The sequence below is a fragment of the Mytilus edulis genome, chromosome 5, assembly GCF_963676685.1.
Source record: "Mytilus edulis chromosome 5, xbMytEdul2.2, whole genome shotgun sequence".
Classification (NCBI taxonomy): domain Eukaryota; kingdom Metazoa; phylum Mollusca; class Bivalvia; order Mytilida; family Mytilidae; genus Mytilus; species Mytilus edulis.
The window spans coordinates 4,982,414-5,008,702 of record NC_092348.1 but is presented as its reverse complement, the minus strand read 5'-3'; the positions used below and the strand labels follow the sequence as shown (position 1 = coordinate 5,008,702).

Genomic DNA, 26,289 nt, shown 5'->3' with positions numbered 1-26,289 from the left:
GGTTGTGTTTGTTTCATATCTATCATATTTCTGTTTTTCATAAATTGTTTTGTTATAAATAACCTGTTCTGTTAGTGTTCTCTTTAATTGTTTCACATTTTCCTTTTGGGGCCTTTGATAGCGGACTATACAGTATGATTGAAGGCTGTGCAGATTCCTGTAATTGCTTACATCCAATTAATTTGAACTCTGGTGGACAGTTGTCTCATTTGTAATCATTTAACGTCTCATTTTAAAATTGTTATGTTGACAACATATTATAATAGCACTTACACTAAAATTTTGGCAATAAAATAATACTCCAATAATCCATCTATTTATTTATTTTTTTGTATATCACACAATTCTTTAGACATTATTTATTAAAAATGTCCAAATATTTGTATTTTTTCATAAATAATAATATAAAATATTTCACTTCATCAACAAAGTCAACATATACAACATGATGACCACATGGGCAACAACTTGTTTTCTCTTCATATATTATTTGCATTTATAATACCAAGGGACATAACCCAATCATTTTTAATCAATGGTGAAATCGAAGAATGTGTGTAACGTTTATACATTTTCACATATTCTTATTTGATTTTCACAAGACTTTTATGCAGCATTTGTGATAATTTTAACAGGTTACATAAAATCTTTTACACATTGTATAAATTATCGTTAATAACACAGTCACATGACTATACACATAGTACTGTCACATGATATGGTGTAAATATCAACTTTAAATTGGCACTTTGAATAATAACCTATAGAACATGCCTTTTCCAATACCTTTCACCAGCATTAATAAAACAACTGCAAAAATATGGCATAAGAAACCACAGCTATTTTTTAATCAAACAGGAACAAAATTTTATCAAAGCAGATTTCATAGTTTTTTTCTCGTTATTCTGAATGCAACACATGTATTTCAACATGTAAATGCTTTTTTTATTCCCTTATCAATATTTTCTATCAAATAGTCTCTAAAATGACGATACATTTGATAGTTGTTAAATTCATAAAGGATATTTTCAAATGAATGAAATTATGAATCAGAGTAAATTTGCACAAAACAAGATGCATTGGTTAATAGACTATAAATATGGTTTGTGGTTTAAATTTGATAAAAGTCCTAACAGGAATGCTAAAATCTGTTATAGTCAGATATCTTCTAAGACTGACAATGTTTCTAAAGTACTTATGAGTAAGTGAACATGAGGCTGAATGATAAAACTTTCACTCTATATCACAACTTTATAAATAATGTTCTGCCTGCATATTTGAAGCTTTGGTTGTTCAATGATGTTGGTTCATACAGGACAAAATCAATACTACATACGCATGTTCATGTAATAAAGAACCAGTTCATGTAATAAAGAACCATGTTTCTTTTATCAGATGATTCTATTGCTCTCTTTGTACAATGTATCTCAAGCAAGCATTACAACTGTTTTCTACGATTTTATATAGCATTAATTTACATATATCATAACTGTCAAACAATACTTCAAACTGGGTTAACATGATGATTTAACTGATCCACTGTAGGTAGTAGAGATTTTGGCCGTGATTTATCACAATTTTCGTTAAAGGCACTGTGTTGGTCAACGTAGATAGTCTGCCACACTGGCGAATGCACATGACCCGATTGCTGCTTTTGACATCAGTTTCATGCATTCTGTTGATTGAGCAATCACTAATTCTAATGGAGGTTGTTTTGGCAAACCATAGGATTCTGAAACATATTAAGAAAGTTTAAGATTTTTTAAGGATAAAAAATTGTTTTTGGTCTTTCTAAGGCAATATTTATTTTCTTGTACAAATGACAGTGTTTTGATTGCTATGGTTGGTGGAGGTAGAAAAATATGAAATTTAAAGAATCTGACTAAATGGCAGGCACACTGAGGTTTGCTGTTTTCCTAAATTGAATCTTTTTTGTAATTTTTAAAAATTCAAAGTGGTATTTCAATCACTGTGAAGAACTGTTGCTTTGTTAATCAAACAATGTGACATAATAATTTGTTTACCTGTAAAAAAAATGTGACCAAAATATGTGAGGTGCAAAAGACAGAGACCAACATGGTTTGTAATATAGTTCTCATTGATAGAGTGTGGGCATAACATTTGCCGACCGTGCAAGGGCTGTATAGCCAGTCAAGGTCGTTAAAAACTTCCATTTGTTGTTGGGCATAACAAATACTATATCATTCTTACCTAATATAGAACTATTGAGTGAAGCACACACTTTTTCTCTTTGCACTGGATCCAACTGGTATCCCATAGGACTACTCCAAGGATCAGAATAAGCTACTAAACTAAATGCATCCTGAAATAAAAAAAAACACCATTAATTTCTGTGTATACTTTTCTGGATTTATAAAATTGAGAATGGAAATGGGGAATGTGCCAAAGAGACAACAACCCGACCATAGAAAAAAACAACAGCAGAAGGTCACCAACAGGTCTTCAATGTAGCGAGAAATTCCCGCACCCGGAGGCGTCCTTCAACTGGCCCCTAAACAAATATATACTAGTTCAGTGATAATGAACACCATACTAATTTCCAAATTGTACACAAGAAACTAAAATTAAAATAATACAAGACTAACAAAGGCCAGAGGCTCCTGACTTGGGCCAGGCGCAAAAATACAGCAGGGTTTAACATGTTTGTGAGATCTCAACCCTCCCCCTATACCTCTAGCCAATGTAGAAAAGTAAACGCATAACAATACGCACATTAAAATTCAGTTCAAGAGAAGTCTGAGTCTGATGTCAGAAGATGTAACCAAAGAAAATAAACAAAATGACAATAAAACATAAATAACAACAGACTACTAGCAGTTAACTGACATGCCAGCTCCAGACTTCAATTAAACTGACTGAAAGATTATGATTTCATCATATGAACATCAGGCACAATCCTTCCCGTTAGGGGTTTAGTATCATACCATCATAACATATATGAGAAAAACATAACCCGTGTCATGCCAACAACTGGTTTTTGAATAAATGTGTTTAGTTCCGATGCAAAGACCATATAAGTGAATCAATATTAACGCCAAAATATGCAATCTTTAATGACCTGACAACAGTATCGTAACTATATCCCTTCTTAATAAGTCTATTCAAAGGTTTTGTAAGTTTTTGAGGTGAATACTGACACCTTTGTGCTTTATAAAGAATATTTCCATAAAAAATTGGATGTGAAATACCTGAACGTATAAGAAGTCTGCATGTTTTACATGATGAATGGATAAGGAACCCTTCCTTATATAGTCTTGTGAATGAAAATGTGGTCAAGGTAAAAAGAACTATGCCAGACACATTTGAACATCTTTGAATCATTCCATTCATAAAATATAATTGACCTATTGCTTATATTATCTGATTAACAGACATAACTCTGAAAGCTTAACATTGACCAATGAGGTTAAGGTCTGATGAACCCTACCTGAACGACATTCACTTTCTATATACTCCATACAACAAATAGAAATGATCTATGGCTTATAGTATCTGCAAAACAGGCATTACCCCAAAAAACTAATGTTGATCAATGAACCACTGAATTGAGGTAAAGCTAAACGGTCAGATAAACCCTGCTATGTACACTTAACACAATGAACCACTGAATTGAGGTAAAGCTAAACGGTCAGATAAACTGCTATGTACATTGAGGTAAACATGGTCTATACAGGAAATTGTAAATCACCTATCTTAATCACTGGATAGCTTAAACCTGTGACTGAAAACATCACCAATTGTTAATTAGGACTATTATATGCACATACTGTAGGTACTCTTTTGTGTTACTGATCATTTTTGCAATTTTTCAATTTACATTTTTAAAACCTGGTTACATTGTTTTTTTAGATAACAGTTTTAGGGAAGATTTTTACAGAAAAACTTACGAACAATGGACGTAAAAATATCGCTAAAGCTCACAGAGCTAAAATGGAAGGATTGAAGATGCAACATTATCCCCCCCTATAACCATATCTAAATCTGCTGTGCATGATTACATAAATCATTGTAATGCAAACACAATGGGAAATAATTACCAAAATTTATTTTACTCAAACATTTATTATTATGTGTAATTGGGAGCACATATCCTACGGTATCTGCCTTTCTAATAGCCAGTGATAAGGTCACAGGTGTGTATATATTGTTCTAGATTTTACACTTATATCAGCTATGATTATCTTACTTGTAACATTTTTTCATTAGGATCATTATGTCCATATTGTGCCTTTAATTGGTTGTGCATGGCTTTAAGTTCCCTACCAAATACCAACATCTTTTCTATGGCTCCCTGACTGCCACCACATAGATGTCGTTTCCCTGAGTGGTGATCAATATCTGGAAAAAACAAAAATCAATTTCAACTACTAAATAGATGTTATATCTTATGAACAAGATTTGGACTCTTTCTGATCACCATTATTCAAATGCAATAGTAGAAGTTATTAAATGAACAAGGTAAAACATCGAACGCATTATTGTTTGTAAGGTTCATTTTTATTGGATAACATAACCAATTTTTATGAAAACGTATGGCAAGCACAAACAACATATGACAGATTTTAAATGTATGATCTGACCTTGTTTTCTGTCAGTTTCTTTTGAATAGAGATATATCATGTATATATTGTATTTTAAGCTCCGAAGGCATTAATTGAGGATTTGATGGTTGTAAAAATGTTTTTCATATCTTAATTTTATTTAAGAAATCTCAAAATAGAACTTTTATTTCAAGTTGTTAAAACCTATAAAAGCAAATATTTAAGACCAAATAAAAAATATTCATGCCTTACAGAATAATGTCTTGAAAGATTTATTGCACTTTTATTTTTAAATTTATTAGGCTAAATAGTGAAGCCTTATCATACCCTCACCTTTAAAATTATAATACTGCAAACCTACCCATTTCCTCTGAATTATTACAAACTTCACCATTTTTACTAAATCCATTAACACACTGGGAGGTACCATTAGTCACATGTTTACTGTCATCTATTACATTATTGTCACACATATCTACATCGTCACTTTCAATCACCGGTCTGTCTTTGCCATTCATGGCTATGTTTGCTGCGTTCATTTCTTCCTCATTTATTGGTTTGAGATCACAATTACTGTTCTGATTATTTATTTGTGAACTTTGACTTGTTGACCCTGAACAGTAACCTTTGACCCCAATGGGTCTATTTGGACTACTGCCCCGAGATCCAACTGGAGTGTTTCTAGCTGAATTCAAACTGTGATGTACCGGACTCATATTCGGACTTGAACGGTTACTCCCTTGTGATTTTGGGCTCCTTATGGCTGGGCCACGTACTTCACTGTCAGTACCGTTCACCATTTCAATGAATTGTCTACATTTTAACATAAATAATAAATTAAGATTGTGTTCTAATAATCCTGGATATAGTTCTTGTGCTGTCTCTATAGCTTCACCCATTCTTCCTGCTAGCACTAATTTCTGTATTCCTACAATTTATTTATAAATATAGAGCAAAAATTCAATTACTACTTCTAAATAATTATACAACTACAGAGCAAGAAAAACAAAAAGAAGCTCTGAAACTGGCCCTGTTTTAACTGTTAAGCTTTTTATCATTACAGTAAAGATAAATTGTAAGGTACTTAACAATTGGTATATTTAACAGACATTCACTACCATTTTTATATTTACTAGTACTTTATATATGTTTCTTCACTTCTGTTGTATAATATAATTGAAATAAATTGGGGTTTTTGTGTGTATTTTTTTATGGGTTGAGATTGTGTATCATAAGGAATATTTCTTATTAACCCAACCATGCATAAAGCACTGCTAATATATGACTATATCATGATATCCTTTTAACAAATTTCCAAATAAGCACCATAAATATTTATAAAAATGATGGATGGTTGTTTAATGTCGAGAGGTATATCTTAAAGAAGTAGCTGTCCAGTATATCTTTCCACTTAACAATTTTCTTAAAAATCTGAAAGTTACTTCTCGTTTTAGTAGACTCTAAATAACTACATTCCTAATCCAGAAATGTGAGCATTAACATGATTAACATTACCCATTTGATATAATTCAATCAATATTCTGATGTAAAAGTATATACTTTCAACGATTTTATGTTACGGAAACATAGAAATAAACTAATGTTTCTTTTTTTGCGTTCTTTTCATTTCTTATATCTATATACTTTATAGCTGGCATGTTTACTAAATAAAGAAAGACCCACTTTGTCTGTTTTTAACTGAGGCGAGATCTTCATCAAACGACTGTCCTGTAGATTTGGAAAATGCTTCAGCTGTAGCACAATACCCATAATGCACTAGATATGTGGAAACAATTCTAAAATAAAAGAGAGATGAATTTAATGTAACATTTGAGTTAATCAGTGGTTTAGTTTAACAGGAAGATTATAAATGATTTTGCAGAGATTTCAAGAATCTTAATTCATGTGAACAATTTTATTCAAAATTACATACAATTCTTGTAGTTCATTGCTGTATATCATATTTGTATCTTGTTTTGTACCTAAGATAGTTTTCTAATCTGAACTGTTTTATACTTGAAATTTCTGTGCTCTTTATAGCTTACTATGCAGTATGGATTTTGATCCTTTTCAAAGGGCCTAAAAGCCTCCTATCATGACCTATAGATGCTGGAGGAGAGTTCTCTCAATGGCTATCATACCACATCCTTTTTTTCAAATTAATTAGGTCCTTATAAGCTTTAAAAGTACCTTTTCCATAGCTTAGATAAGTCAGTCACATATTAAATCAAACAGATGTCTGATTACAATTTTTTCCTTGTCTATAAAATATTTACTACATAAACCTCTAGTATTCTTGGACAGAGAAAATGATGACACACTTACCTTTGTAATGCTGTCTGCCATTCCCCCTTTTTGTCATTGACAGGGAATCTTTCTATGGTCAGTTTTGTCTTCATGTGCCATTCCTAAACAGAAAAGGATTCAATGAAATTAAAACTTGAAAGAATCAACAAAATTTGTAGTTGACAACTATGAACCTACAAGTTCCAAAACAATGTTATTCTGTGAAGAAATGTTTGTGATTTACTGATAATAGGATCAGATTTAAATATTCATTTTCTTGCCTTTTACTTCTAAGTTAACAGTTGCATATATTGCAAAAGTAACACATTTTTATTTTTAAAATCTAACTTTTGAAGTGTCACAATCAGGAATGCCAAATTGAATCATGTTTAAGTTAGCTTGGTTAAATTAAAGACTTAAATTTGTGTTTACTGCATCTGTATAAGAACGCAACATTTTTACATCAAACACACACTACCTTATTAGTACTAACTGCTGCTTAAAGTAAATAGCAATTTATTTGTTTACCTAACTCTAACATTTATGATAGTTTTCTTTATGGGACAACTGCAGTGAACTGCTACATTATAAAGTTAGTTATCAAAATGCCTGTGTACCTTCATCTAGCCTAGCTATTAGTTTTTGTGTACCTTCATATAATCCTCAATGTCAAATATAAATGGTAACTGTCCAAAATTTGCCTCCACAACCTCTCCTGGTGTCTGTAGTCCTACTGTAGGGTATAGTGACAGCTAGAAAAAGTAAATAATTACAAATCAAATTAAACATTTTATCATTAACTTCAATCTCCAATTAAGATATTAACTTATGCATATATACAATATAAGCAAATAAACACAAACCATTTAATATGATTTCATAGTTAACTTCAATGTTGTGCTGTTACACCCCTGTCCCAGGTTAGGGAAGGGTTGAACACCCACAAAAGTATTTAACCATGTTACTTTATCATATGTATGTGGCTGTCCCCAGTCAGGAGCCGGTAATTCAGTGGTTGTTGTCGTTTCTGTATGTGGCTGTCCCAAAGTCAGGAGCCGGTAATTCAGTGGTTGTTGTCGTTTCTGTATGTTATAATTTTTCTTTTGTACTTCAATCAGCCTCAGGGATCTCCATAGCCTGTTTAACGATGGAGCCCCGCCATCGTTCAAATGTCTTGCGCCATCGTCAAATGACTCGCGCCATCGTTAAATTGCCTTGTGCCATCGTTAAAGTGTCTTCCGCCATCGTTCAAAACTTCATTGTTTTTTGTAGCCCGACGCCATTTTTTTATCAATTATAATCAAATGCATGTAATTGCATAACCCTTAGGCTTTTTATGTTATAATCCAATACAGTTCTAACGCCTGAGGGATATCCGGATTAAGATCGCTAATTACTTGTACCTGAGCTTGTACAGGTAGATCAACAAACCAGACAGGAGAATACTATCTGAGGATAGACGATCCATTTGTCGAAGTAATCAACTAACTTTCAGCAAATGATTATGATCATTTAGATTAAATAAATTAATTAATAAATTAATCAAGTTACAAAGAAAACAGTTTAACAAGTCGAACACGTGCTTTATTTTGACTTACGCAATCAGCATCCCCCTTTTTTAAGAAGTACAAAATAAGACGCAAAACAGTAAATATTATTTCATCGCAAATAACTCGAGTACTGCTGTAACGATAATTTAGAATTACTTTAAAAGTTTAAAAGTAAAAACTTAAATATTTCCTGTAAAGAAATATCGTATCTAAATTCCGAATTCATTTCGTATATTACAATCAAATTGATACATCCGCGTTTCCGGTTTCTATTCAGACTCGAAAGATGCATGTTGCACAGCATCAATTTTTTCAGATACAGTCATTAAAAACCTTTTCATTTGTCAACGTTTGCTTTACAAATCTCTTTAACCTTTTACATAACCCGTACGAATTGTTTTGTTGTTGCTGCACATCAGCCATACCGGTAATGGGCTCTGAATTTGACAGTGTCCACAAAAAATAAGCTCCACATCAGATGATTTTTAACCCCCATAACAATTACCAAAAATAAAAGAAATCTGCATGGGGACCTTCATGACAGCTTTTGGTCATTCTCGACTAAGGGGGGACCATGAAGACTTGGCATTTGAATGGTTAAAAACGGCAATAAATGAAAATATTGATACTTCTAATTCTATAATGAAAATTCAAATAAATATAATTTAAATAAGCAATGAATTAGCATGTTCACCATTCCTTGTATGGAGTGATAAAATACTTGCGATCGCGCTACACTGTACAGCGTAGACAAGGTTTGTAATGGTGAAAGTTCCTCCATGGTTCAATTTTCATCCATGGACATCCCTGAGCCTGTTAGTTTTTCTAGTTAGAATGGTTTACTATTTTGTTGTCTGGGCCTTTTATAATATGCTATACTGTTTGAGTTTTGCTCTTTGTTGAATAGTTCCAATACAGCATTTAATTAACTATTCCTAAGACTTACTGTATTGATAGGTAGATCTGTAAATGCTACTCCTGTAAAGAGAAATAAAGCAATGAATATACATTCTGTACTGGTATTCACCATCAAAACATACATCCAATATTATTTGAATACCAACCTGTTTAAATGATATACTTTTAGGAAATTGCAGCAATCATTGGTCAATATATCTGAATATGGCTGAGGACATCAATGGCCCTTTTTAAAAAGTTAGAAGTAAGAGTGCAGAAAACATTTTGTTTCCAAGTTATAAAGGGGCATAACTTTAAAATGGTAAGTGACTCACTGGACAGTTCACTTAATGCCAACAAGGGAAAAGAAAACAACCATTAAAGATGATATCTGGATTTTGTTGCCTGTTATTGAATATTCTTGTCCCAGATGAAAGAGAACATGTTTTATTTGTCCATCACTGTTTTACAGTCAATAAAATCTATTAATGTTGCTTTATGCAAATGATATTTAAACTCATTATGTTGATCATGATATCAAATGTATAACCATCATTTAACCATACATGTATCAATAAATTCTGGTACCCAATAAATCTGACGAAGTTTCAAATTATGTAAACTCAATGATTATAATGCCAGATGATTTTTCAATTTTTGATATGGTTAATTTAATTTTAAATTTTGATCATGACATTTCAATGTTAAAAATGTTTCCAAATAGGTTCCAAACCTATATTACTGTACCTAAATTAATTCCATTTTTAGTGTAGAAACATGTGTGATCAATCATGTTTACACAACAACCAATCACATCTCCTGTAGTAAATGTTGGACCATACGGCTGACCAGAACCTGACGAGCAGAAGGAATGACCATCATCACCATGGTAACCAAATGAATTTTTATCCCATCCTGGAAGTCTGTTCATATTAACACCCTGAGCTGATAATCCAATGCCCATGTACCTACAAATAAACAATAGAAATTCATCAATTATGGCACCCAAATAATCCGTCTAAAGAATCTTCACAATTCTAATCTGCACAACTCTGCTACGCTCAAATTAACTACCCTACAAAATTAAAATAAGAATAAAATTTCCTTGTGCTTAATCAGTTGTCATTTTGGAAATATTCTCTTTTAAGGTATAAAACATGAAAGTAGTAAGTAGTCCCATTCTATATATTTAATCAATAGTCAAATAACATTAGACATGTAACGTGACCTAAGCTCTAGTTTGAAGGAAAGCATATTCATACATGTAAGCCAAAAGTTTGATATTAAAGAATTAAAAAAAAAGCTTCTGATTTTTGTTGTTTTATATTTTTCCATCTATCTATTTGGGATGAAAAGACTTCCAACAATAATGTGTCCAAAGTACACGGATGCCCCACTCACACTATCATTTTCTATGATCAGTGGACTGTGAAATTGTGGTAAAAACTATTATTTGACATTAAATTTAGAAAAAAACATATCATAAGGGAACATGTGTACTAAGTTTCAAGTTTATTGGACTTCAACTTCATCAAAAACTACCTCGACCAAATCTTTAACCTGAAGCGGGACAGACGGACGAAACGAACCAACAAACGAACGAACAAACGCACAGACCAGAAAACATAATGCCTCTCTACTATCGTACGTGGGTCATAAAAACTAGTTATTCCATTAATTAATTTGGTTTATATTTATTTTCATTATTCATCACATTATTAGTTTCTGTTCACCTTATGCTTCACATGTTGTACTGTGATCTAACTAAATTTAAAGTGAAATTTATATTTAATAACCATCAAATATGAATTGAAGGGTATAGATGGAATGCTTCTTCAATGTAATCCTTTCCATGATTATGAATTTGAAATCAACTACCCTCATCATTGCATCAGAAGACGAGGAAAAGATTTGTTGCATAAATTAATGTCTAATATACAGATACATATTGTATAGCCAATCTATTTTTACGATTTCTATTAAAAAGTCAAGGAAAATTGATAAGTGGGTGGTGCACAGGAGACAAGACCAAGCTTAACCATGCAGTATGCTACACATCTTTTAACAAGATGCTTTGCAGGGCACAGCTTTATACTACCGCAGAGGTTGAACCCTGAACAGTTGGGGCAAGTATGGACACAACATTTAAGCTTGATACCGCTCTGAATTTGAAACGTGATTAAATAGTTGACAAAACATAGGTTTCTGACACAGAATGAATGTGGTCTAAGAACTTAAACTTAAAAATTTTGAATTGGACATTTACCTTTTATGGTCCAATATCCAAAATCTAAATACATAGTTAGATTCAGCATATCATAGAACCCCAAGAATTCAATTTTTGATGAAATCAAATAATGATCAATTTTATTCTATTTAGACCTCAATGTGGACCAATCTGATAACCGGGCCCAAATATCAAAAATCTAAATACATGGTTAGATTCAGCATGTTGAAAAAACCCATATATTCAATTTTTGTTGAAATCAAACAAAGTTTAATTTTGGACCCAGATTTGGACCAACTTGAATACTGGGCCCATAATCAAAAATCTAAGTACATGTTAAAAGTAGATTCAGCATATCAAAGAACCCCAAGAATTAAAGTTTTGTTAAAATTAAACTAAGTTTAATTTTGAACCCTTTGGACCTTAATGTAGACCAATTTGAAAACAGGACCAAAAATTAAGAATCTAAACACACGGTTAGATTTGGCATATCAAAGAACCCCAATAATTCATTTTTTGATGAAATCAAACAAAGTTTAATTTTGGCCCCTTTTGGCCCCTAATTCCTAAACTGTTGGGACCAAAACTCCCAAAATCAATCCCAACCTTCCTTTTGTGGTCATAAACCTTGTGTCAAAATTTCATAGATTTCTATTTAGTTATACTTAAGTTATCTAGTGTCTTCTGATGATGACGACGCCAACATCATACCAATATACGACCAAAAAAATTTCAATTTTTTTTTGTTTTTGTGGTGGTATAAAAAGTTAATTGGTATTGACATTTTTTAACAACTGCAGGGTAATGAAAGCCATATTCTCACAGCAACAGTAATCAAACTGAGGAGATTGACTTCTATTTATAACTGAAAATCATATCCTGACCTCTGTATGTTATTTTTATCTTGTTGATCAGTAGGTATATCATTGGCACTGACACTAATTTCTCTTAATATTCACCTTTTTTTGTTACTAATATATATTAATATAAGTATGCACTGCCTGTTCTTTATATATTTGTATTGAAACCATGCAATTCTCTGGCCAACTTACTGCTGATATTCTGTTTCAAACATAAATTCTAAATTCTATTCTTTCACATGTAATTATAGCATGTATAGTAATACATGTATTTTTATATTTCAATGTGAGGAAGCAGGTTGTGCATCTCATGAATAAAGCTGATCAGTATCAACACATGTAATATTAAGTCACTGCAATTCATTAAATCGGTATTTATAATTTCTGATGACATTTCCTGACAAAACTAACAAATCAATATAAAACAAGACATTTTAAATGAAGTATAAGATACATGTATAAATTATTCCATAACAGGTCATAAAGTATGACTGACTGATATTCTCCATATTATCTTCCTTCTCAACTTATGTAAGTTACCATTTGTCAACTAGTATACAAATATATCATTAATTCTATTTATGTATAAATTGGTTGACTGTCCTTCCTGTGTCAGCTTGGCTATACTCTCAAATTAGGTCAAAAATAACTTTGTAGCTTCTCAAATTTTTACATTAACACATGTACAAAGACAAATTGTAATTTTCCACTTTATCTCAAATAGAGAGCTCCTTTTTGAATAAATTTTTAACAACTTTGCAATTAATGAGTTTGAATGAATTGCTTTAAAAACAGTAACTTTTAAATATCTTAGCCTTTCCCTTAATAACTTTGATTACAGTTTGTCCTACTTTCAAACTGAAATACAAGGTAAGAGTTGTCCCTGTCTCTCCCATGACCTATAGAAAGTATTATTGATATATGTTGGTGTACTTTCTTCTTATATAAACATCAGTATCCATGTACAGATTATTAAAAATTACATCAGTTACTATAAATAGAAACAAGACATTCACCTTTACAAATAAACTTTTAAATGTCTTGGCCATTTCCTTGACAGAACACAAATAATATGAGAAGTTCTACTTTAATTAATGGTTGTCCTACTTTCCCACTTGAAATACAAGGACATCTTCGTAAAGTAAAAAGTTAACCCTGCCTTTACAATGATCTCTAGAAGGTATTGTTGATACAGCAAAATGTTGGTGTTCTTTCTTTTCTGACAAAAACATCTGTAACTATGTACAGTTACGGAAACAAGTCATAGTACTCATATTTTATCTGTGTGGACTGTTTTTTATTTGAACATGTGAGTCCAATTGGAACTTTCTCTTTATAGTAATTTAGGCAATCGTTATGTGTTCAAATAAATTTTGGTTTACACCTGACCTTATTTAGAACAGGTTCTGATGAAGCATTACTAGAATTAACCACATGGAAGATAATGGTGATAGATTGGTGTTAAATGTCATGTAGTAAATATTACATGTATATCTGGATGGTAACATGTTATTGTGATGTTATTATCAACCCTACTTTGTATCAGACTGACATACTGAGCCACATTTACAATGTTCTATAGCACAGGTAAAAGTTTGCATGAAGACATATCACCTTCAAAAACCCCTAAACATTATTCTGACTACAATAAAGCTAACCAGATTTTTTTGTATCTTTATTCAAAATACAAAATGTACCATGTGCTTCGAATAATCAAGAAAATAGTATAAATAGCATATATGATAGTCCCAGAACTATGCTATTATTGATTATATTTATAATTGAGCTTTCTTTAATAAAATATTTCATATTTCATATAAAACATGCATGGTTATGGAAGTATTTTACATCATTCAAAATGAAGATAACTCAAAATATTGTACAATCTAATTTAGTCTTATTTTCATGTCCCTCTAGAACTTTCTGACCAATGTAAAGTTCAAAATCTGTTGGTATTTGCCCTTTCTGCATTGTATTGGCAAACCAATGTTGACTTCGATTGTACCCAACATTTAGATTAACATATCAAGTAGTAATACATCTTATTTAACCTTCCTTTTATGACATGTGATTACTGAGGAGAAACTCAAATCAATTAAATAAACACTTTTAAAAACTTGTAAACATATTTTTAACTGAATTATGTCTGTCATCTAAAGCTATGATAAATGTGTCCTGTATATTCATCAATAAGTTGTTAAATATTCATACAGCCCAGGTTTTACAGTGCACCTATCACTAAATTTCAATAGTGCATATATATATTGACAGATGTTCATGATATACCAATTGGATGGTTTGGTTTGGTGTTACATAGAAAACTTAGAAAGTAAGTAATTTGAGTCTACCTGTCAGTGTGACACAAAACTATGTCAATGATTTCCTGGAGATAGTATAGTGATTAGCCAAAATTAGTATCTAAATATGATTCTCCATCTCTATAAACTTGTCATTAAGAAATTAAAAGAAAGTGCTTCTTTATGTGCTATGGGCTTTGCTCTTTGTTAAAGGCCGTAAGGTGACCTATAGCCATTACTTTCTGTGGTATTTGGTTTCCTCTGCATAGTTGTCTCAAAAGCAATCATACCACATCTTCTTTTTATATTCTTTAAATTAACTCATAAGAAGTGATACTTAATCTAGTTAATAGAATTGACTGTACTTCATTTTGTTTTCTGATCAAAAGATCAAAGATCAACATTCATCGAATTTAAAGATGATTCTAAAAGTTAAATAGCTAGATGGACTTTATAATGGTGGCAGATAGATCAGTCATATGTACATAGCTGGACAGATTATCATTTGAAAGTTTTAAGAAGACAAGTGCACTCATACCAAGTGTCTGTTTTGGGAAAATATTGTTTTTTATAGCCTTGAAGAAATGTGACAATTATAAGTTGTTTTGCCCATGATTACCTTGTAACCATAGCTATGTCTGGCTTCAATGGAAACATATACTTTAAGTAGGTAATATCTTATCTCATCCCATAAAAGACATAAATAGATTGTACATGTATCTTGTCAAACAGATCTCAGATGACCTATATAGCTATAAAACACATTAACATGACCTACATTGTATATAGCTATAAAACACATAAACATGACCTACATGTAAATATATATTTTAGATGCTATTGTTATATTTACTTTCCAATAAATTTCACCTATTCATAATCTAGTGCAATAATATTATTAATCAATAGAGTTTTATCATTGAAGAATGCTGTGGTTAAGGTACTATTTAATGACTTATTGGGAGTTTTTATTGGTGGTTGATCAAACAACATATTTTTACAACTTTGTAGCTAGTCATAACTATTCCCTAAACAATGGAAGGTATATTATACAAATATAGCCTTTGTATGAGGTCGATACAAGGATATATTGACCCGAAAGAAGTATATTGACCGATATATCCTGTATTGACCTCATACAAAGGCTATATTTGATATATTATAATTTCCGACCATGTTAGTTTGTATCAAAATCTTCATTTAGGTTTGTTGGGACTTTATAGATATTACATTGTCCCCTTGACAATAACAACATATTAGTTGTTATTTCATTTACTTTGTATTTGGACAACTTATGTATTTGAAGATTTTATTTCGTCAAATAATCGATCACAGATATCATTTGTTTCAAAACGTTAAACAATATCCTGAAATTCATTACATGACGTCACAAAATATATCGGTTTTTAGATATTCTACAAATAACTGTGCAATATGCTTTTTGCCGGTCAATATGCTTTTTGCTATCCGCCGTTTTCTCTCTACCTTCGAAAATATAGTTTAACATGTGACTATCCCTAAACGAATCAAATTTGTTAAAATATACGAATTAATAATATTTACAAATATGATTTGCTATACCCAGTGATACTTCTTGCATGTATGTGTTTTAATGGTCCATGTATAATGCAAAAAATAGTAACACTTAACAACTATGCAAAACTCAAAATAAAAGTCAATGGAGTCAATGAACCATGACATAGAGTAAAGAGCCAAATATTCTTTGTACTAAGGAGATGGGCCCTGTCTAATACAACTACATGCATACAATTAACATTTACTAACTATTAGTGGTTCCCTTTACACTGAGTGACTGACCTTATCACAAACTAACAAACTAAAGCCTAAAACATCATTTTGAAGTACCACCTTACAAATTCCTAAGATGTGGTCTATTGTACAGTTATATACATTTTTAATAATTATCCGTTATATGTACTTTTATTATGAAATATTTTTTTCATTAATGAACCTATAGTCTATTTCTTTGTTCAGATTAGTGGACAACTAGTATGTCCAAGATAAACTATTGACCCTTTGGTGAACATCTTATCACAACCACATAAACTGCAAATATTAAAATCTGAATTTCTTGAATGTTGTGTTCAAATAAATTGCAAGACATTTGAACAGAATTTTTTTTAATGAATAATAGGTTTACTTAGGAAGTACATATAATGTGCATGTACAAATGTATCTAACATTTCTTTTATCAGTGCACATAACTAACTAATGTAACAGTATTATCAAATAAAGAAACCATATTTAAGGAAGTGTTATTTTTTACTTTCAGTAAATAAAAGGAAACTTCTCCACTTAGTGAAACTATAAGGATGTCTAGTCTGAGCTTTCAAATGCAAACAAATCTTTCAGAAAAATAAACAATAAAATTTCAAATAGAATACACTTTTGATAAACAGAGGTTATTTTTCCTTAGGTGAAAAAGTATTTTAACCACAATCAATATCTAAATATTATGAAATTGTCATGACTCTGGTTTATTCATCAGTTACTATAAATAGTGTATTTAACCTGTAGATCATAATAGGTAGAACATTATTGACCGCTGGACATTAGTGGCCTTGAGAATTTTAAAGGTCATATGATTATACATATGTAGGATATGTAACTTGTATTACACATGTATGATTATGCATATGTAGGATATGTAACTTGTATTACACATGTACAGGTACATGTAGCGCTGTACATGTTTACCTTTTGTGACATTAGTATTATAAATGTATCTACAATATCTGGGTCAATGAGGCGTGAAACAGGCCTTTATTGCTCACTTGTTAACAGGATAATTTAAGTTTGACTGTTATATAATATGCTAATTAAAAGTATTTTAAGTTTTGCATAAATTTGCATACAATATCATTTTAAGATAAAATATATTTACACCTGCCTTATCTGTCATCACAGTCATACTTAGACATAGCCCTTAAATGATCCAATTTGATTTATTGAAAACAGATCAAAATAATACAAACTTATTATTGGAAGTCTATTGAATGATTTTACATTGTCCACACTAATAGTGTGGGGGGGGGGGGGGGGGGGGGGGAACCCTTGAAAAGACTTGTGTATAGGCAATTGTTCACATTTCAACATTATACAGCTACAAGTACATGCTATTTTTCTAGGATTCTTCAGAAAGAGTCCTATAAATATGCCATTTCCCAATAAGATTTATTTTATTAATCACCTAAATCATGTATCATAGTCTAAATTATCATTTTGCGGCTGCCCCACTAGTTTTGTTTCACAATTTAACAATTCAATCTTTTAAAACCCAATCACATAGATATAGGTACATTTGAACTAATATGTTATTACATGTGATTAGCTAAAGCTCTAAAGACTAGATCACACACATGTTTTATTATGGTGATAAAAGTTCGAGATCACATGATATGGTTTGATAGAATTTTAGATCTTGTATTGTAAGTATAGGTTCTAGTTGACAAATGTTTTGATAAAATTTATATGTTCAACTGTAAGTAAAAGTTCTAAATCACATATGCTAAGCTCATACATATTTGGCTAAAGTTCTAGATCACATTTATAGATATGGTGGGCTGAAGTTCTAGATCACATATGGTTAGCTTATGTTCTAAATTACGTATACAATGTATGGTTGTCTAAAGTTATAGATCCGATTTATAGATATGCTGGGCTGAAATTTTAGATCCCATATGGTTAAGCTCAAAATCTCAGTCACATATATACAATGTATGGTTAGCTAAAGTTCTAGATCACATATATAGATATGGTTGGCTGAAGTTCTAGATCATGCACAAGTTAGAGAAACTAACCAAAGTTTTAGATCATGTATGATAATTATCCAAAGGTGTCTCCAATACCAATAGCAAAAGTTCTATATTTTAACCTTTTACATATCAGCATCCAAAACTTTCTGACATGCATCATGTTTATCACATACTGATTGCTAACACTCTCACAGATTTACTCACTGACTTTCACAACTGTCACACATGAACAGATAATGTTCTGTCACATATCAATATAATAATCTCAATTAAAATTTCTAATGGAGTTTGCAACAATAACTACTCATTTAAATACATCATAAAATATTAAGATGTAAAAAAACTGCTTGTTATCACTGAATGGTAAAGATTATTTTAATTTATCAGTTGGTAGTAAAAAGTGAATATACATTGTATATTGTATATAACAAAGATTTTAAGTTGATTCTGGACAAAGAAAGATAACTCCAATTAAAAAAAATCTTGCTATTGCACAATATTTTGCAATTAGATATTTCTTGCTTACTATTCTGGACAAAGAAAGATAACTCTAATTAAAAAAAAATTTGCTATTTCACAATATTGTGCAATTAGATATTTCTTGCCATTGCGCAATACTGTGCAATTGAAAAGACTTGCTATTGCACAATACTTAATATAATAATTTTTGATCCTGATTTGGACCAACTTGAAAACTGGGCCCATAATAAAAAATCTAAGTACATTTTGGATTCAGCATATCAAAGAACCCCAAGATTTCAATTTTTGTTAAAATCAGACTAAGTTTAATTTTGGACCCTTTGGACTTTAGTGTAGACCAATTTGAAAACAGGACCAAAAATGAAGAATCTACATACAGTTAGATTTGGTATATCAAAGAACCCCATTTATTCAATTTTTGATGAAATCAAACAAAGTTTAATTTTGGACCCCGATTTGGACCAACTTGAAAACTGGGCCAATAATCAAGAATCTAAGTACATTTTTAGATTCAGCATATCAAAGAACCTAACTGATTCATTTTTTGTCAAAATCAAACTAAGTTTAATTTTGGACCCTTTGGACCTTAATGTAGACCAATTTGAAAACGGGACCAAAAGTTAAGAATCTACATACACAGTCATGACAGTTAGATTCGGCATATCAAAGAACCCCAATTATTCAATTTTGATGAAATCAAACAAAGTTTAATTTTGGACCCTTTGGGCCCCTTATTCTGTTGGGACCAAAACTCCCAAAATCAATACCAACCTTCCTTTTATGGTCATAAACCTTGTGTTTAAATTTCATAGATTTCTATTTACTTAAACTAAAGTTATTGTGCGAAAACCAAGAATAATGCTTATTTGGGCCCTTTTTTGGCCCCTAATTCCTAAACTGTTGAAACCAAAACTCCCAAAATCAATCCCAACCGTTCTTTTGTGGTCATAAACCTTGTGTCAAAATTTCATAGATTTCTATTACTTAAACTAAAGTTATAGTGCGAAAACCAAGATAATGCTTATTTGGGCCCTTTTTGGCCCCTAATTCCTAAAATGTTGGGACCAAAACTCCCAAAATCAATACCAACCTTCCTATTGTGGTCATAAACCTTGTGTTAAAATTTCATAGATTTCCATTCACTTTTACTAAAGTTAGAGTGCGAAAACTAAAAGTATTCGGACGACGACGACGACGACGCAGACGACGACGCCAACGTGATAGCAATATACGACGAAAATTTTTTTAAATTTTGCGGTCGTATAAAAAGTCTTTTTCTAGGTATCACAAATATTTTCCTTTAATGATTTTGTAAACTAGATGTGTTACAACAATTCATTTATGAAAATCCCCTGTTAGTCATAATATACATTAATCAATAATTTGTCATTCTTTTCAATAAAGTTATCTACAAACATCACTGCATCATTCACCTTAATGTGTGATGGTAAACAAGTAGTAAAAAGATGGGTTTTTTTTATACATACACTCATTATAGAGAGGGGCTATAGTTCGGTGTTCTCCCTATAAATTTCTTATAAATGGCATTCTGTAAACAAGGAACCTTTAAATACCATTTTCCTAAATTCACTGAAATTATGGCATTTTATATTCCTCACACAATCTATAACATGTATAAGGAAATCATTGTAGCATTACATTCAAATAATATAAAGCACCACTTTACCTTAATGCCAATTACAGGGCCCTAATGGAGAACACTTGTCGTACTAAATTGCATCTATTCTGCACTATTATACATGTATACAACAATTAAGACAAGGCATGCTTCTATTTATCAATGAAAGGCAATAAACTTGAAAAACAGCTTTAAATGATGATTCATATATCTTGAATTTTAAACTATTCCCATAGGCTGACATCAATAGCATTATCTCATTTTAATAATACCACAGGGAGAAGTTATAATATTTAGCTAAGACATGATGATGACAATAATATATGATACAGGGGCTTCAGAAAGAAGTGTTTATACACATGGACATGATACATGAAGTATGCAATTTTTAAAATAAGATGTCTGTAGGGTTTCAGAATGAGTCTGGTCCTTTGTAGTAGATTTCAGAAAGACATTTTGATAAGGGATTTAGGATGAAGGGTAATTTACAGTCACCTTTACTGTACATCATCGTGTACATACAACTACATCATCTAATAATTCATTTTTATACTCTCTGACAAAGACCTAATCATATTAACATAAGGTTGATCAGTGTTATTCAATGACCAATGAAAAGAGATCAGAGTCAGAACCACAGATTGATGTAGTTGTTAATCAGCTTCCACTGATTCATTTTACTAATCAAATTTGACCTACATTTTATCAAAAATGCTTGTAACTGATTTTTTGTTGTTACAATTCTTAACTGATCCTTTTTTTTTAGCAGATATTGAACCATGAAATTTAGATCAAGAACATAAGTCATACATTTTACAAACAAGACAGTTGGAAACTTCAGAAGATATGGCAATGTGTGAAAATGAGCATTTATCACTGCAAAGATGTGGTATCTCACAAAAGGACTCTCCTGAATTTACTTTATTGAGAAATATTTAATCCTGTATGGTGCATTGTGTATCTACAAATCAAAAAGTAAAATCACAAAAATACTGAACTTCGAGGAAATTCAATCAGAAAGTCTCTAATCACATTGCAAAATCAAATGACAAAACACATGAAATGAATGGACAACAACTGTCATATTCCTGACTTAGTACAGACATCAAATGTAGAAAATGGTGGATTGAACCTAGTTTTATAGCGCTAAACCTCTCACTTGTACGACAGTCATGTCAAATTCCATTAAATCAACAAATATGCATGAATAAAATGTCTCAAATAGGGGCATAACAACATGAACCCCACCAAACCATTTTAAAATGGGACTATAAATGTACAACATATATTTGTTTCTGGAATAAATTACACATCACAAATAAACTAATTTTGACTGCTACAGAAATAATGTGTCCTTGACAAACCAAATTTAATTCCTCTTTTGATTATAGATCATATTTAAATAATCATAACTTACCCATCCCTGCCTTTACTGATGATCTTGATTTCATAATAATATATCCCACATGATGCAGGTATTGCATGTGTAGCTCTCACACTGGCAGCATCTTTGGCAGCTTTTCCTATCCCTTAAAAAATCAAAATCAAAATGAAGAAAATAAACATATACATGTATATGGTGAGTTGTGCACACCATTTTTTTTTAAATGTACAAAATATGGTCATAAGTTCAGTAGCATGCATTGTAGCACCCTATATAGCATTGTAGGCATATGCTTACAAATGATTTTATAAAAAAAAACAATAAAATTTCTATAAAAATTGCACTTTAATGTCTAGCTTTTAAGGGGTCCCTTAAACCCCTATTTTTACATTTTTATTTGCCACTACAGTAAATTTGAAGAACAAGCAAATTTTTTTTAAAGAAGTTGCACATGCACAAAATTTATTTACAGGAAAAAACACGTTATTATTATTAAATTTCATGGATTTGTGTTACAACTCACCAGTGAAACTAAATGATTTTTCTACTGAAGTGTGGTATGATTACCAATGAATAAAATACTGTTACCAGAGATGCAACTAATCGTCGGACCCGTCGGACCTAAGGGGCAGAATTTATGCAGGTCCGGCAAAACTCATAGCTGTGCAGGACCTGATGGCCGGCAATATTTAAGTCCGCTTGGGTCCGCCAAAACTGAAATCCCCGTCGGCCCCGGCAGAGTATTTTGTTTATAAAATTGCGATCATCTTTAATAAAAGTAAATGTCCTGTTCCCCCGCATTTTCTAACTCCGGGAACCAGTATTTCCGCCCAGTAATAGTCTTTCGTACCTTGTCCATCTCGCCCCGAACAATTCTCTGTATTTCCGTCATGTTTTTTGTTTTAGAAATTCGCTCTCTAGGAAGGAGGTCTATTAAGCATAGTTGATAAGTTCAGGAAATATGTCATGGCCGATAAAATTTGTAAGTGGGTCGAAACCCGGTAAAAGACCAAACCAGTCACCTATTCAAGTTGATAAAGCTGTAAAGCGGTCTTTGTACGAAAAGGAGAAACGACCTGAAAGGTCATTCAACCCAAAATGGCAAGAGGGGAGATCATTAACTTTTAATCAGATCAATATTATGTAATGTATTATTCAATAAACTACAATTGTTATGAATCACAGGTTATTTTAAAATAATAATAATATCAACAAAATCAAAATTAATGTTTGTTCAATAGCATAATTTCATTTGATTTTTGAGTGAAAATATGGGTCTGGCAAAACTTGGTACCCTGTAGGCCCCATTGTCTGACAGGAAAAAAAAACTGTTTGCATCTCTGTGTTACATCAATACATGTAAGCTCATGTTGATTTATCACATACATATGTTTTAATGTCATATTTGTCCAATTTCCTGTTTTGTACCTTCAATATTCGTTCACCTAGATACATGAAATTAACTGAAACTCTAAAATCAATACATTTTCTAACTAGATGTGTCAAAGCCGATTGGCCCCGTCTTTGAAGTTGAAAAACTCACATTCCAAAAAACATCCCAATATCTGAAAGTTTAAAAAGTCCGTATAACTGATTTTCAACAATTTATCAAAGTCCAAAGCCCTTAATTTCAGCAAAAATTACGGGAGTGGAACAAAAATTTTAACTTGATCTGTAACTCATCATGGTTAACTCACATACAAAAATCAGCCCAATATCTGAAAGAGTTTAGAAAAAAAGTCTGTATAACCATGATAACTGTGATTTTCAACAATTTATCTAAGTCCAAAGCCCTTAATTTCGGCAAAAATTAGTGGAGCGGAAGGAAACTTAAACTTGATCTGTAACTCATTATGGTTAACTCGCATACCAAAAATCAGCCCAATATCTGAAGGTGTTTAGAAAAAAATGTGTATAATGGTTTGTTGCAGAATGACGGAATTACAGACAAGGGTAAAACTATATGGCACAGACAACTTCATTCAACATGAGCTAATGCCCTGCATAAGATATAACAGTATTCATCAATACCAATTTTAAACAAATTAAGTCGTCTCGCAGGCCTCCAGAATTTTTTGAAAATTTATTGTTCACCCCAAGAACCGATTTGGCCACAACATAACAATTTCAAGTTTATTTACAATTTACACAGTGTGTATATGCTACATATGTTTAAATGAACATATGTTCCTATAGTTTAGGATTTTATTCATTATAGGTTGAAAAATACAGGTAAAGTTTAGATGATTAGGAATTGTCCTACAGTTTGACAAGTGGAACCTTTAGGATTGTATTAAAGAGAAAAGAAGCTAAATGTACAGTACATGAGGTGAAAATTAATTATTTAAATAAATTATCATATCAAGTCTGGGGCCATTGAAGTGAAAGCAGATCAGTCTTATTGTTTACAAATTTCTACTTTTTTAAATACAAAAATGAACTGGCAAACAAGTTAACTGTATGAAAATGAGTTAATCACTTGATTAACAGACAGGTAAATCTATTGTTTTGATCAGATTGATGAATTTAAATGCGTCACTGAACACTCTACAGATGATCAGCTGATCATGTTGACAACTTTTAGATTCTCTTTGTTCATTTGCCTTCTTTGGTTCACAAAATTAAAACATAGCTAATAACTTCTTCGATAGTACAAAAAATGTATTTTGAATATGTTTCCGTTCTTTTTTCACTAAGTTGTGATTTTACACTTTCATAAATTGCGTTTTCTTTTGTTTGTTTACGTTGATTTCGTAAAGTCAACAAAAAGTCGATACCTTTGTAGTGAACCCGAAGGTTATTTTGAGATAATCCGATGCAAGTAAATTTGTCTTTTTGGCTCCAACATTTAGGCAGTGGTGTCTCTTCTTCGTTAACTGCTGGATATAAAGATTTTATACGATCAACTGAGTCCTGGACACTAGAAATCAGCGATTCAGTGGAACTCGATTCACTAATCGCAGCCATCTTCTTTTCTAGTTATTAAGTTACCCGGATGTGTATTTGGGTTAAATTAAGGTATGTTATCTAATACATAATTGGGTTTCTATTTTTATTTGTCCAATCAAAACTTCTAAAACATACGATGATCTTATGATATTATTCGACAGTTTAACATCCTCATATAGAAAGCAAATCAAAGGCCAATCGTCATGGTTGAATGAGCGATTAAGAGCATACGACTTACTTTGATTATTCCTTCAAATTTTGACTTAAAGTCAACTTTGATATGCACAATCGAAATATATACACAAAAAAAAATAAAAAAAAATAACCAGTTTTAAATTTTGATGTTTCATGTAAAAAACGCAAACTTTCATTTTTTAAGACTTTTCCGAAATACCAACGCTTTAAAAAGAAAAAAGAAAAAAAAGTATCGTATGCTCTTCAAGAACGTGAATATTTAAAGTTAAACAAAAAGGTTTTCTGAATTTATACTGCGACTACAATCAATCATTGTCTGTATTAAAAAAACAAAGATTTTCAATAACTCAGCACAACAGTTGTTTTCCATTTTTTAATGGTTTGATGTGTTTGGGGTTTTGGAGATCGGTATTTTTGTTATTTCACTTTTTTCAGCATTTATCATTATTCATCTTACGTGTCAGTTTAAAAAGGGCGCTAACTGTCTAATTTGTGTTCACTGATTTGATTCACATTCTTTTTATCTAATTTATAACATACTAAATAAACTCATCATAGATACCAGGACTAAATTTGTATATACGCGAGTTTCGTCTACAAAAGACTTATCAGTGACGCTCGAATCCAAAAAAGTTAAAAAGGGCCAAATAAAGTACGAAGTTGAAGAGCATTGAGGACTAAAATTCCTAAAAGTTTTGCCAAATACAGCTAAGGTAATCTATGCCTGAGGTAGAAAAGCCTTAGTATTTCAAAAAATTTTGTAAACAGTTAATTCATAAATATAACCATATCAATGATAATTTATGTCAGCACACAAGTGCTGACTACTAGGCTGGTGATACCCTCGGGGAAATAAATCTCCACCAGCAGTGGCATCGACCCAGTGGTTGTACAAAAACTCATCATAGATACCAGGACTAAATTTACCTATATCCACATTAAAAAGTCTGTCACAAAGCATGTACCCGACAATATATCAGAATTGCTTAAGTTCTTAAGTTAAGACGCTATCTAATTAACAGCCGAGATGACCTCCGAATACTGCCGACAATTACATAACCCGATATGAACATAAATATAAATTGATTGCAACCTCGTGCAATTGGATTTTACAGGTCTGTTTGATTCCATGTTATAGGTTAAAAAAAGAAGTCATTTCACGTTTTTACGTTATAAGAATTATTTTT

General features: G+C 31.5%; 1 protein-coding gene across 1 annotated transcript; it reads right to left on the bottom strand.

Annotated features, from left to right (window-relative positions):
- Nucleotides 1-307: 307 nt before the first annotated feature.
- Nucleotides 308-24,978, bottom strand: LOC139525352 (ran-binding protein 9-like). The gene is made up of 11 exons (XM_071320585.1): nt 24,736-24,978; nt 21,992-22,103; nt 10,043-10,263; nt 9,345-9,376; nt 7,499-7,600; nt 6,888-6,970; nt 6,246-6,358; nt 4,924-5,490; nt 4,208-4,359; nt 2,212-2,323; nt 308-1,732 (listed from the first exon to the last, which is right to left on the bottom strand). The coding sequence occupies exons 1-11, from the start codon at nt 24,923-24,925 to the stop codon at nt 1,602-1,604; spliced, it is 1,815 nt and encodes a 604-aa protein (XP_071176686.1). The 5' UTR covers nt 24,926-24,978; the 3' UTR covers nt 308-1,601.
- Nucleotides 24,979-26,289: the final 1,311 nt, after the last annotated feature.